The 12,539-nt window shown below is 41.2% G+C and overlaps 1 protein-coding gene across 9 annotated transcripts in view; it reads left to right on the top strand.

Annotated features, from left to right (window-relative positions):
• Positions 1-12,539, top strand: part of RUBCNL (rubicon like autophagy enhancer) — a 78,116-nt gene that overhangs the window by 42,152 nt on the left and 23,425 nt on the right. For 8 of the 9 annotated variants that reach the window (XM_036299285.1, XM_036299287.1, XM_036299286.1 and 5 more), the window contains 5 exons: positions 3,174-3,275; positions 3,756-3,816; positions 4,377-4,509; positions 6,565-6,710; positions 9,638-9,702. In XM_036299285.1, the coding sequence (XP_036155178.1) occupies positions 3,174-3,275; positions 3,756-3,816; positions 4,377-4,509; positions 6,565-6,710; positions 9,638-9,702 (507 nt within the window). The remainder of the gene's footprint in view (positions 1-3,173; positions 3,276-3,755; positions 3,817-4,376; positions 4,510-6,564; positions 6,711-9,637; positions 9,703-12,539) is intronic. The other variant, XM_036299291.1, reaches the window with a different exon arrangement.

Genomic DNA, 12,539 nt, shown 5'->3' with positions numbered 1-12,539 from the left:
ATACACTGACTGAAATAAAGAATATTATACAGACTCCCAACAGCAGACCAGAGAAGCGCAAGAATCAAGTCAACGATTTGAAATGCGAAGAAGCAAAAAACACCCAACCGGAAAAGCAAAATGAAAAAAGAATCCAAAAATACGAAGATAGTGTAAGGAGCCTCTGGGACAGGTTCAAGCGTACCAACATCCGAATTATAGGGGTGCCAGAAGATGAGAGAGAGCAAGATATTGAAAGCCTATTTGAAGAAATAATGACAGAAAACTTTCCCTACCTGGTGAAAGAAATAGACTTACAAGTCCAGGAAGCACAGAGAACCCCAAACAAAAGGAATCCAAAGAGGACCACACCAAGACACATCATCATCAAAATGCCAAGAGCAAAAGACAAAGAGAGAATCTTAAAAGCAGCAAGAGAAAGACAGTCAGTTACCTACAAGGGAATACCCATACGACTGTCAGCTGATTTCTCAACAGAAACTTTGCAGGCCAGAAGGGAGTGGCAAGAAATATTCAAAGTGATGAATGCCAAGAACCTACAACCAAGATTACTTTATCCAGCAAAGCTATCATTCAGAATTGAAGGTCAGATAAAGAGCTTCACAGATAAGAAAAAGCTAAAGGAGTTCATCACCACCAAACCAGTATTATATGAAATGCTGAAAGGTATCCTTTAAGAAGAGGAAGAAGAAGAAGAAAAAGGTAAAGATACAAATTATGAACAACAATATGCATCTATCAACAAGCGAATCTAAGAATCAAGTGAATAAATAATCTGATGAACAGAATGAACTGGTGATTATAATAGAATCAGGGACATAGAAAAGGAATGGACTGACTATTCTTGGTGGGGAAAGGGGTGTGGGGGATGCGGGAAGAGACTGGACAAAAATCCTGCACCTATGGATGAGGACAGTGCGTGGGTAGTGAGGGTGGAGGGTGGGGTGGGAATAGGGAGGAGGGGAGTTATGGGGGGAAAAAAGAGGAACAAATGTAATAATCTTAACAATAAAGATTTAATTTAAAAAAATCAAATGGTATAAATACAGATGTAACAGGAGAATAAAAAGAGAACCTCGGTATGCTGATCAACTGAACACTGCCTCCGTGTCATTCCTTCTTCACTGACTCCGTCCACACCTTTGGGAACCCCTGGACCTGCTGGGGCTGGACCCCAACAGTGCACAAATTCGTGCACTGGGACACTAGTATGATTATATTAACAGTATTTCATATCCGGTTTTTCAAGTTGTTATGACTTTCACATTTTTCAATTACGTTATTTCTTGAGTTAACAGAGTGATTTACAATATCAATTCCCTATTCCTTGGCATTAAAGTAGCTTTCAGTATTTTAAATAGACTACAAATAGCTCTTTAGTGATCAAAGCCTTCTTCTTTCTTTAAAAAAAAAGTATTTATTGATTTGACAGAGAAAGAAGAGGGAGAGAGATTGATTAGTTGTTCCACTTATTTATGCATTCATTGGTTGCCCTGAATGGAGATAGAACCTGCAACCTTGGTTATTGGGATGATGCTCTAACCAACTGAGCTATCCAGCCAGGTCCCCAAATCTTCCCCTTTCATTAAATTTTCTTTTTAATGACATTCTTAAGATAATTCCCCAGACTGGTATTAGGGATAGAAAAGTATGTACATATTTTATTAGTTTCCTAGGGCTGCAGTGACCAAATACCATGAATTAGGTATCTTAAAATAATAGAAATTTATTGTCTCACATTTATGGAGTCCAGAAGTCAGAAATGAAATTGTGGGAAGGGCTGGATCCTTCTGGAGACTCTGAGGGAGAATCTGCTTCATGTCTCTGTCCCAGCTTCTGGTGGTTGCTGGTAATCCTTGATGTTCCTTGGTTGGTAGACACATCACCCAATTCTCTGCCTCCTTCTTCACATGGTGTTCTCTCTCTATATATATATACCTGTGTCTGTGTCCAAATTTCTCTCTTTTTATGACCAGTCATTAGATTTAGGGTTCACCCTACTCTAGTAGGACCTCATCTTAACTACATCTGCAAATACCCTAATTCCAAATAAGGCTACATTCACTGTTTCTGGGTAGACATGATTTTTTTTTGGGGGGGGGGGGCGACCACACTATTCAACTCAGTACAGTGTTTATGCCACCTATATTCTTTCCCTCTCTGTGAAGCTGAAATTGCTTTCCCCACTACCATTTTTTAAACCTTTGTATTATTGGAATTTTCAAACATATGTAAAAGCAGACAGATTACTTTTATGAACTCCCACATACTCAGTGTGTTTCACTTAGTAATGGTGAATGTAAGAACAGAAATAATTCTTTGTGTGGTAGGCAGTTAGACATGAGCAGAGCAAGGACAATGGGTCAGGTGCTACAGAAGGTCACCAGGGTGAAAAGCTCTGATGTTTAGTAAAGGATAAAACTGGGAAAACAAGAACCTCATCCCCAGGGTTACCTTTTCTTCCTTAACATATTGCTGGTCATGCGGTTTAGACCCTCTGACCTTTCATAACACTGGTCATGTGATTCGGGCCCTCCTCTGACCCATCCTCCCATGGCATGTTGCTAGGCATATGGGCTAGACACCCACTCCTCAGAAGGAAAACAAACAAGGGGGACAAAGACTAGCCCTTAAGCATTAAGCTCCCAGGACAGTGAGGTTTTGACCTGTATCAAGTTCATCTAGGCCTCAGTTGTATTTCAGCTCCAGGCCCAGAGAAGCAGCAAAACCAGACAATCAACACCAGTGCCTTTCCCCACTCCCTCCTACTCTTCTTCTCCCAGGCTCATTTTCCTGGCTTCTCTCTTTCTCCTAAGCTCCAAGGACCCTTCTTTTTCCTCTGTAACTTGTTTCCTGAGCTCATTTCTTCTACAGCTCACTTCTTCTACCTCTATGACTTTCTAAATAAATTTTCTCTTGTAATTTGAGTCTTGGCTCTGAATTCTTTCCTAGCCAGAACTCCATTACCGAAGTTGCTGAATGAAGGTTTGTTCTGACTCCACTGATCTAACACCTGGTGCCATTCTCGCTACTTACTACACTTGCTTTTCTGAAAATTCTTGAAGCTGAATTTTAAAATTCTTAGCCCTTTTTATTCCTAACTTCTATATAGTTGCATGTTACAGATTGTGTATTTTTTTTCTTGTTGGTGAAACCCCCTTTTCTTTCTCTAGGTTGTGCTGTGTTACAGGTCAGTCCAGTTGTTAAAACACCTACTTACTGTGATGTGGTGAAAGAGGCCTGCAAATGTGACTTTGATAAATTTGTTATTGTAGGTAAGATTTAGGTATTCTTCGGATATGACTAGATCCCTCCCTCCTGCCTCCTTTTTGTCTCTCCCTCTCCTTCCCTCTCTGAAATCAATAAATGCTATTTTTTTAAAAAAAGAAAAGAAACATCAGTGATGAGAGAGAATCATTGGTTGGCTGCCTCCTGCACACCCCCCACTGGGGATTGAACCCACAACCTGGGCATGTGCCCTGACTGGGAATCGAACCATGGCCTCCTGGTTAATAGGTGGACAATCAATCACTGAGCCACACTGGCCAGGCCAGGTGAGTATATTTTGAAATTCCATCTTTGGTTATTAGCTGTAGCCTCATAATAGAAACTCAAAAGACACTGAAGTATGAAGATGCTGAATAAGTGGTTCTTTCTGAAATGCAGGGAGCTATTTTTGTGTGCTTATAAAATTGACTGTGATTAAGTGAAACAGACTAAAAGACCTCTCTACTCTTTCTTCTATTTTTCCACAGAACTTGGAAAGTTCAGCAATACCACAGAAACCTGTGGATGTTCCTGCAGCTCCTCTAAGAGGTATCTCCCTTTCATGTCCTTCACATAGGCCCCTGGGCCATCACTTCTGAGACACTGAATTCCAGGCCTCTGTGAACATCTCAGGCCAAGTTCAGTTAGTTGAAATGTAACAATCACCACTCAAGTTCCTACAATGTTTTTATAGTGTTTAAAAGACATTTGTATACATTTGTATACATTCTTATGTGATCCTCATGGATAGGCTTTTTTAAAACCCCATTTTAAAGATGTAGAAACTAAGGGTCAGACACAGTGTGCCTCGGGGCACAATGCTGTTAAATAACAGAGGTAGGACTTGAACTTAGGTCTTCTAACTCTAAATCCAGTGCTCTTTTCACTATACCTCTCAGTCTTGGTACCCTCAATAAATAAAGCTGCTCTGTTGAACATGGAGGAATTGTGTTGAGTAAGATAACCGTTGGTACCGTGGTTGATGCATGGTCTCTTCTATGATGCCTCCTCTGAGTTTTTGGAGAGGGAAGGATAGTTGAAAATCTGAAGAAGAACCTTATACTCCTCATAAATATAATTGTTAATCTTTTGCATCTCTTACATTTCAGTGTTATTTATGAGCCAAACTTCAATTCAGCTGAGCTAATAGCCAAAGAATTGTACCAAGTATTCCGTAAGTGCTGGATGTTGTCAGAAGTTAATTATCAGCTGGCAGTTTCCCTCAATGCATCTGGCTCCATAGTAAGTATCAAAAAAAGTTGACTTTGAATGAAAGTTTCACATTCCTAAATTCACATTTTGCCTGCTATTCACTTCAGACATGGATGTGTTTCCTTTATGGTCACTGGGTGTTGGGGGAGGAATTGAAAGGAAGGATGAATCTGAAATTTATTGAGTATTTATTATGCACCCGAAATTCACATTTTAATTCTCATGTGTCCTATTAGGTAGATGCTATTATCATTTTTATATCAAGACACCCAGCAGGGCTGGTCAGTGTAGGTAAGATTTAGATACTCCTCGGATATGACTAGATCCCTCCCTCCTACCCCCTTTCTATCTCTCCCTCTCCCTTCCTCTCTGAAATCAGTAAAAATACAGTTTTTAAAATCTTATTGTAGGTAAGATTTAGTTACTCCTCATGTATCAGCAGGAGTTATGCCTCATGCTGCCTAATTTGAAAGTCCAGGCTGGTTCTGTTGTAGGAAGCGGGAAGGCACCAGGTATCTGACTGGTGGGGTCAGACCAAACCTGGGTTCAACAACCTCAGTACTTGGGTTCTGGCTAGGAAAGAATTCAGAGCCAAGACCCAAACAGTTTTGGGGTGAATTACAGAAGTAGAAAAAGTAATTTCTAGAAGAAATGGGCTTAGGAAACAACTTATAGAGGTAAAGGAAGGGCCCTTGGAGCTTGGGAGTGTGGAAGCGAATAGTAAGGTGCCTGGGGCAGGGAGAAGGAGGGGAAAGGGAAATGAGAAGGAGGGAAAAGGGAAATGAGAAGGAGGGAAAGCATGCTGGAGTGGAGTCCCTGGAGTCCCTGGAGTCCCTGGAGCTGGCAGGGTCCTCTGTCCTGAGGGTTTTGAGGGCGATTTTAGGGGAGGTCCCAGGGGAAGATCTCAATAGAATATTCAGCAATTTTCCAGGTGTGTCCTTTGAGGGTCTAGGTTTCCACTGATTGACTGGCAAGGACCAGGGCAGGGGTCATTATTCAGTGCAGCTTGTCTTGAGGACAGTTGTGGCTGGTTTTGTTGCTTATCTGGGCCTGGAGCTGTAATACAACTTTAGGCATAGATGTTATCTCTAGGGAGGGAAAGTCAAGAGGTACTGGTCCAAATCTCATGACCAGATATATGCTAGGGAAGGAAAGGTCACCCTGGGGGCAAGGTCCCACCCTACAATTGTCCTTTGTTAGGCACCTGGGGCTCCCCGCACCCCCTTGTACCTGGCCCATCCTCCTTGCTCTGCTCCTGTCTAACTGCTGACCACAGTTCCCTATAGAACACTCTGCCCTCTGGCAGCATGCAGCTCATGGGGAACAGAGAACTTTGTGGCAAAGGCTAAAATAGAAGTAGTCCCCCTATACTCAATAAATTTAATAAAAGGAAATAAATAAATAAACTAGGGGTAGGGAAAAATCTCTCTGGAAATGCAAAGGAGGCAAAGGCCAGCTGGAGCAAAAAATGACACTGAGGTGTGTGAGGTGTTTATTGAGCAGAATGGTTTGGTGTGGTTGAATAATATGTGTTTGCCTGTCTGTGTGTGTGTTGGTGGGGTTGGGGGAGGGCAGTGGTGATCCTGGGAAATAAGGCTTGAATACTAGTGGCCCAACTATGGAGGACCTAGAATGCTGATTTGAGGAGTTTAGATTTTAAATGATAATAGGTTCAGAGGGGAGCCAAGCAGGGGAATGGTCTTGAAAGATGTTTCTGGGGAAGTCTGACAACCATAGGAGGTTCTGATTGGCAGCATCTATCAGCCTATTTACTAAAGTGCTATCTATAAAAGCATTGCAGGTCACAGTGACCTACTTGCAGTAATTTGAAGTCTGGAAACAAATGAAATACTAAAATAACTAACAAACAAAGAAAAGTGACCTCAGCTGGGTGTTGTTGGAAACAGTTTTTCTCCAGATGGCTTCAGTTACATGAAGGGCTCTTGCCATGTCCTTTAGTTCAGTTGAAAGCAGTTTTAATTTATCATGGTAAATTTTAATGTTGGAAATACAGTGGAGTGCTCTTTTAATTTCAGTTCCTAAAATAGGCTTGTTTAAGTTCCTAAATTCTCTCTTGTTATGCAGGTTGTAAATGAAGAGCGTGTGGGAAAAGACTTTGAATCCAGTGTGGATTTAGGAGAGGAAATTAAATTTAACTCAAGGATCAGAGGGACAGAAGACTGGGCACCCCCTAGATTTCAAATCATAGTTAATGTTCATCCACCACATAAGTAAGTTGGGGTTGCTGTTTGGGCTTCCAGTCCAGTTAAAACAAGTTAGTTCTGTTACCCACGTTGGGTTTCTTGGGTTCCCCAATATAGAAATTGAGAAGAAACCCCTGAGAAATTATCAGACATGTCAATGTAAGAAACATCAAACCTATAGAAAATTTTGAGTTAATTTGAGCCAAACTGTTGACAATTGCCAGAATGCAAATATCAATGGATTGAGATAATACTCCAGAGAATGGCAGTTTTGCACCTTATTTTATACATTACAATCAAAAGAGAAGAAGCAAGTGGGTTACATGAAATCCATTGGTGATAGATTATGGAGGTGGGATGTTGGGGTCCAGCCCCAGCAGGTCCAGGGGTTCCCAAAGGTGTGGACAGAGTCGGCGAAGAAGGAATGACACGGAGGCAGCGTTCAGTTGATCAGCATAGCGAGGTTCTCTTTTTATTCTCCTGTTACATCTGTATTTATACCATTTGATTTAAATCCTATCCATTCTATTCCAAAGGTTAGGGCATTTGTTATGTCCATTCCAAGGTCACCAGTCTACTGTTCTGTTAAGCTACAAGGAAGTAACTGAAGGAGATTATCCTAAGATTATGTAGCTTAAGCTTGATTGTTCGTAGTTAAAGTGATTAATTACCCGCCTGGCACTTAGTTAAGGGGTTTTATTCCCTTCCTTAGTCCTGTTACTCCCTAACTCCAGGGAAAAATCCCCACCTGGGAAAAGAACCTTTCTCGGAGAGGTGACCTTGGTTAAAACACATAGCGCTAAGAAGGGGAGCAAACATATTAAGAACAGTATGCCGTATATGCCAGGTCCCTTGAAACATATGCTGTGCAGATGTTTCTTCCCTGCAGCAACTGTGTCTAGCAGCAAGGATGGACCGGCTTCTGGCAAATTCCCCCTTTTCATTTTTTAAATGATAGCACGTGTAAATCAGTGGCCACCTCTCGGATTGGGTTGTTTAAGACTCGGAAGACCTGTGACTTTGCCAACAGGCCAGTCTGAGGCTTAACCCTATATCGGCTCACCACAGTGGGAGAAAGCAAAGCAGGGGTAACCGCTGGTATTGAATAAAAAGTAAAATGATAGATTCATATATCTTTTACACAGGTGGGTATAGGATAGTTAACAGTTAACAATTAACATGATAATAATAACAATGAGAGGATTTATGGTCTCTGCTCTGGTGTATTGGTTGTGCCTGAGGGGTCTGGAAGAACAGGGGGAGTTACCCTGACATTCCAAAGGTCTGTTATCATAGATGCAAAATACAATAGATAGCTTTAGTTAAGGTAAAGATTGACTTTTGTCAGGAAAGAGTCTAGCTTAGGACATGACTATCTGCCATAAATTGCTTTTAAAAAGTTTTAATTTCAGACTACCCTTTGGGGTTACTTTAAGTCTCTGAGTTTGCAAGACTGCCATGCAGACCTTCCCTGAGCTTGTCAGGTTAGCATGTGGCCCATTTTCATCCACAGGCAGATTTCATTAAGCTATGTTGGAGCACAAAGGAGGCAGCACAGAGTAAAGGAAGGTCATCTGAACTGGCTCTGAGGGCTGGCTCTGCTTGGCTCCTTTTATGAGCTGGGGACAAAGCAGGCTTGTGCAAAAAGGCAGTTCTTTTTGAAAAAGGCAGGCTTGCATAATTTCTATTTCAGGGTGGAGTGATTTCACTTTCAGCTGAGTTGTCTGGTAACTATGTCCCCACCTGTGCTGTGAGGGTAAGATGGCAGACTGCTCATTACCACCACCTTAGGAAGGTCATACAGCATTCAAACCTTGATCAACTGAGTGTTGTCAGTAGTTACAACACCTGCAAGAAGCAGGCAGTTATAAGAAAATAAAATCAGCTACCTCTGCATTTTTAAGTAGGGAGTGGAGGGGTGGTGACATTCTTGCAGTCAGCTTATTTGGTGTTCCTCTGGCCTTTTGTCTTCCTAGCCACTTGGTATTTTTTCTGTTCGTGGGCCCAAGTCCCTAAACTGTCTCAGTTCCTACCTGGCTCTGAAAGTAGGAAAAGGAAAAAAGTAATACACTGAGGGACAGAGAAAAATTTTTTTTTAGGAAAAGGTTGGTTGGGCATATTTTTCTGAGTTAGCTTTCTTGGCACCCTGCTTTTGAGGGGCTCTGTAAGTTTTGACAAGTTGAAATTTTCACTGTGTTCTTAATTGCCGACATCACATAGCAACTGAAATAGGCTAAAGGGACTATTTTTAGTGGCTAATATTGAACCTGAAAAATCATATACAATAATTTAAAAAGATTGGATCCTTCTATTTTTCAGTGCAATATGAAATAAAAATCAATGAATTTTTTTTTTATAGAAATTTAATCTCGAGGAGAGCTCCTGTAGTTAAGAAAAGGCACATGGGTAGGGTTCTGCATATTTTTGCCATGACCAATTTTGCTGACCCTAAACTATAATAAAATTTTATAACTTATTTTGTATTTCCAAATCACATGTGAAGTCATGGCACCAACAGTTCAATAGAAAACACTTCACTAGATGGTTTCTCCCCAGAAATGTATAGTTTTATCTTACATTATCCTTATTTGTCTAAATTTCTTTGGATCCATTTGTGGACTTCCCAAATACAATCACCTCTTATGTCTGGTCTACCTGAACTTTCTCCCTGCATTGCCTATCTTTAGTTCTCTCTGGAGAGAGGATCCTGTGCATGTGCAGTGTGAAGTCTCTAAAGATTTTGGTGGAAGTGTTACTTGTGATACTAACTTCTGCTTTAGTGACCCAGGGATTTCAACTAGAAAACTCTATTGAGTAATTCTATTTCTTCACAAATGGAAAATGACAAAATTAAGGCCCCAAGACAAGAAAAGTATCATCAGTTTATTTTCCAATAAGTGAAAACTGCTCCATTGGCCTTTTCTGAAATGTAACTTACTGTTTTCTGTACCTAGGAGGGATCTCGTGGTAGCAGCCCAGAATTTTTTCTGTGCTGGCTGTGGAACTCCAATAGAACCTAGTAAGTATGGAAATTGACTGACTGCTTATTATATGATGACAGGGCAGAGAATAACAAAGTTGGGCACTGCATTGATTGTGTGAGAGAAGTTAGTATGAGAACTTCATAACATTGCCCTCTCTTTCATAAAGAGGCCATTGTGACCTACAGGGTTATGTGACTGGCTTCTCAGACTCATCTCCTAGTTCCCTTCCCATCTGGGACTCAGCTCCAGCCACAAGGCCTCCCTGTTGGTCCTTGAAGGTGGCAGGCTCACTCCTGTCTTAGAATGCCAGACATCCCCAAAGCTGGTTTCCTTCCTTCACATCTTCACTCAAAAGCCATGAAGTTTTCCCTGGCTGCCCCATTGGAAATGTTCACCTTGCCACAAACATACATGTGTATGCATTATGCATTCCTTCTTATTCTGGCACTTATCTGCCTAAAATATTTTTTTAGATTTTACTGGTTTTTCTTATTATTGACTTCCTTCCTCACTAGATTCTAGGTTCCATTAGGTCAGATGTGTTGTCTCTTTTATTCATTGCTTTAGCCCCTGCTCCTACAAGGTGCCTGGCACACAGCTCAAAAGATAAGTTTGTTGAATGACTGAACAGCTTACCAAGGAGCTAGCCAAACTCCTCTGAGGGGGTTTGAGGGGATATCTCTGGGCCAGCTGAGGCCTAGAAAATCAGGGTTCCCCCAGTCAGAAGTTCAACTTGCCCACTTGAGACTAGGAATCACTTGTTCTGCTGTGAGAGTGTCCATGGGGTGACCCCCACAAAGACTGGGAAGAGGAGCTTTATGGGAAAGGGTTCCCTTGACTTTTGATAGGTAGTCTTGGAAGGAAAGAGACTTTGAGGGCCTCCCCCTCAAGAAATAAAAATAGAACACAGAAACCTATCTGGACATCCTTCTACAATGTTGAATGACCATTCCTGCCATGCATCACAGTTGTCACTAATCTTATTTAAATAACTCATCTTCCCAGTCTAGTAGGAACCGTGTATATTTGACTAACCACTGCATTCTGGTGCCTCAGTAAATATTGAATGCATAGTCAGAAATTATGAACACATGACTCTGATTCCACCAACTTTTCAAGTACTTCCCTAAATTTATTCAAATATGAAGATGTTTGCCCACACTGTTGATACAGTAGTGGTCCTTCCCTTATAGTCATCAGCCAAGTAAATAACAAGAACAATGCATGCAACAAAAGAGAAAGCCAAGAGTGCTATGGGATTTACAGAAAGGGAAATTAATCTGGGCTTGGGGGTGGGTAGAGTGAGAATTTTTGTAAGGAAGTGATTATCCCCAGAAGAGTGTGTGGGGAGAGGGGTGCAGAGACTCACCATGTGCAAAGGGCTCGAGGCTATTGCAAAGAAATTCTGTGTTACTAGATACTATGAATAAGAGGAGAAAACATGCTACAGGGATAGGCAGAGCACAGACCCTAGAGGCATTATCAACCCAACCGTGTAAACAGTTTTGCACTTTTCCTGTGAAATTCCTGTAGTTCTTATGCTACCAGAGAGCCCCCTGAGTGGGCTCTCCCCTCCTCAGTTCTTGAGAAAGAATTCAGATGAGTGACAGACAGCAGTGTTGAAGCAAAGCAAGCAAATTTATTTAGGAAGAAAAGTAAGTGAATTTTCTAAGGAAGCAAAGCAAGTGAATTTATTAAGAATATAGCTGGCATAAAGATAAGTGGGCAACTCAGCTAGTCTGAGCATCCTGCCTGGTAGGGAATCAAAGGGTTTTATACCCTTCACCCTATAGGTTTCAAAGTTACCCTGCCAATATTTTGGGGAGCAGATTAAGTTTCAAAGTCTCCTTCTATATTGTTGTGGCTTATCTCAGAATGTTTATACATACATGTTTATACATACATCTGGACTTCTTTGTTTAGTGGGTGAGATAAACTCCCCTTTTTCTCCCCTTCCCCCCTCCTGCTCTAGCACCCATCTTTCCTGCCTAATATCCCCCAAGTGATACCATCCCAAAGTTTTTGGGATTTTGTTGTTTGTCCCCCAGACTTTATCTGTCCTTCTGTTTACCTGGTACAATGACATTATTTTGGTTTTTGTTCTCTATTTTCCCAAGCAAGGGTGATTTAAGCTATGTATTCTCTGGTTAGGGAGGAGCTGTCTAAACCATTTGCTCTCAAGTGTCCTTGGTTGGGGAAGATAAGGTCATGTGATTCACAGTCTGGCTGCAAGCTGCCCAAACTATTTGGCCTTGTTTAATTTTCTTGTCTCAATTTTCCCATTCCACTTGCCCAGAAATTTTCCCTAGCTTCTTACTACCCTGACACACTTAAAACAATTTTTTTTTAACTTTTTATTTTGAGATAATTTTAGACTCACAGAATAGTTACAAAATAGTACAGATATCCCATATACCCTTCACCTAGCTTCCCCTAATACTAACATAATAATCACAGTATAATTATTAAATGTGAGGAATAAGTATTGTTACAATCCTGTTAAATAACTACACAGACTTTATTCAGATTTAATTATTGTTCTTTATTTGTTCTAGGGTCCAATCAAGAATTATACATTTGAATTTAGTTGTCATGTCTCCTTAGTCTCCTCTAATCTCATATCCACAGAGACATTTAAAAATTGAGCAACAGACAATATGACATTTTGCCCTTTAATACTTAAGCATCTATATATATAAAAGCCTAAGCGACCATTAACGACTGGTTGACTTAACAACCAGTTGACTGGTTGCTATGACTTGCACTGATCACCAGGGGGCAGATGCTCAATGCAGGAGCTTCCCCCTGGTGGTCAGTGTACTCCCACAGCCAACCTCCCGCAGTCCCTCCCCCTGGCTGGTTGGCCCCAATC

This window comes from Myotis myotis, unplaced genomic scaffold (assembly GCF_014108235.1).
Source record: "Myotis myotis isolate mMyoMyo1 unplaced genomic scaffold, mMyoMyo1.p scaffold_m19_p_3, whole genome shotgun sequence".
Classification (NCBI taxonomy): domain Eukaryota; kingdom Metazoa; phylum Chordata; class Mammalia; order Chiroptera; family Vespertilionidae; genus Myotis; species Myotis myotis.
The sequence above is the reverse complement of the archived record's forward strand: the minus strand, read 5'-3'. Positions and strand labels throughout refer to the sequence as shown.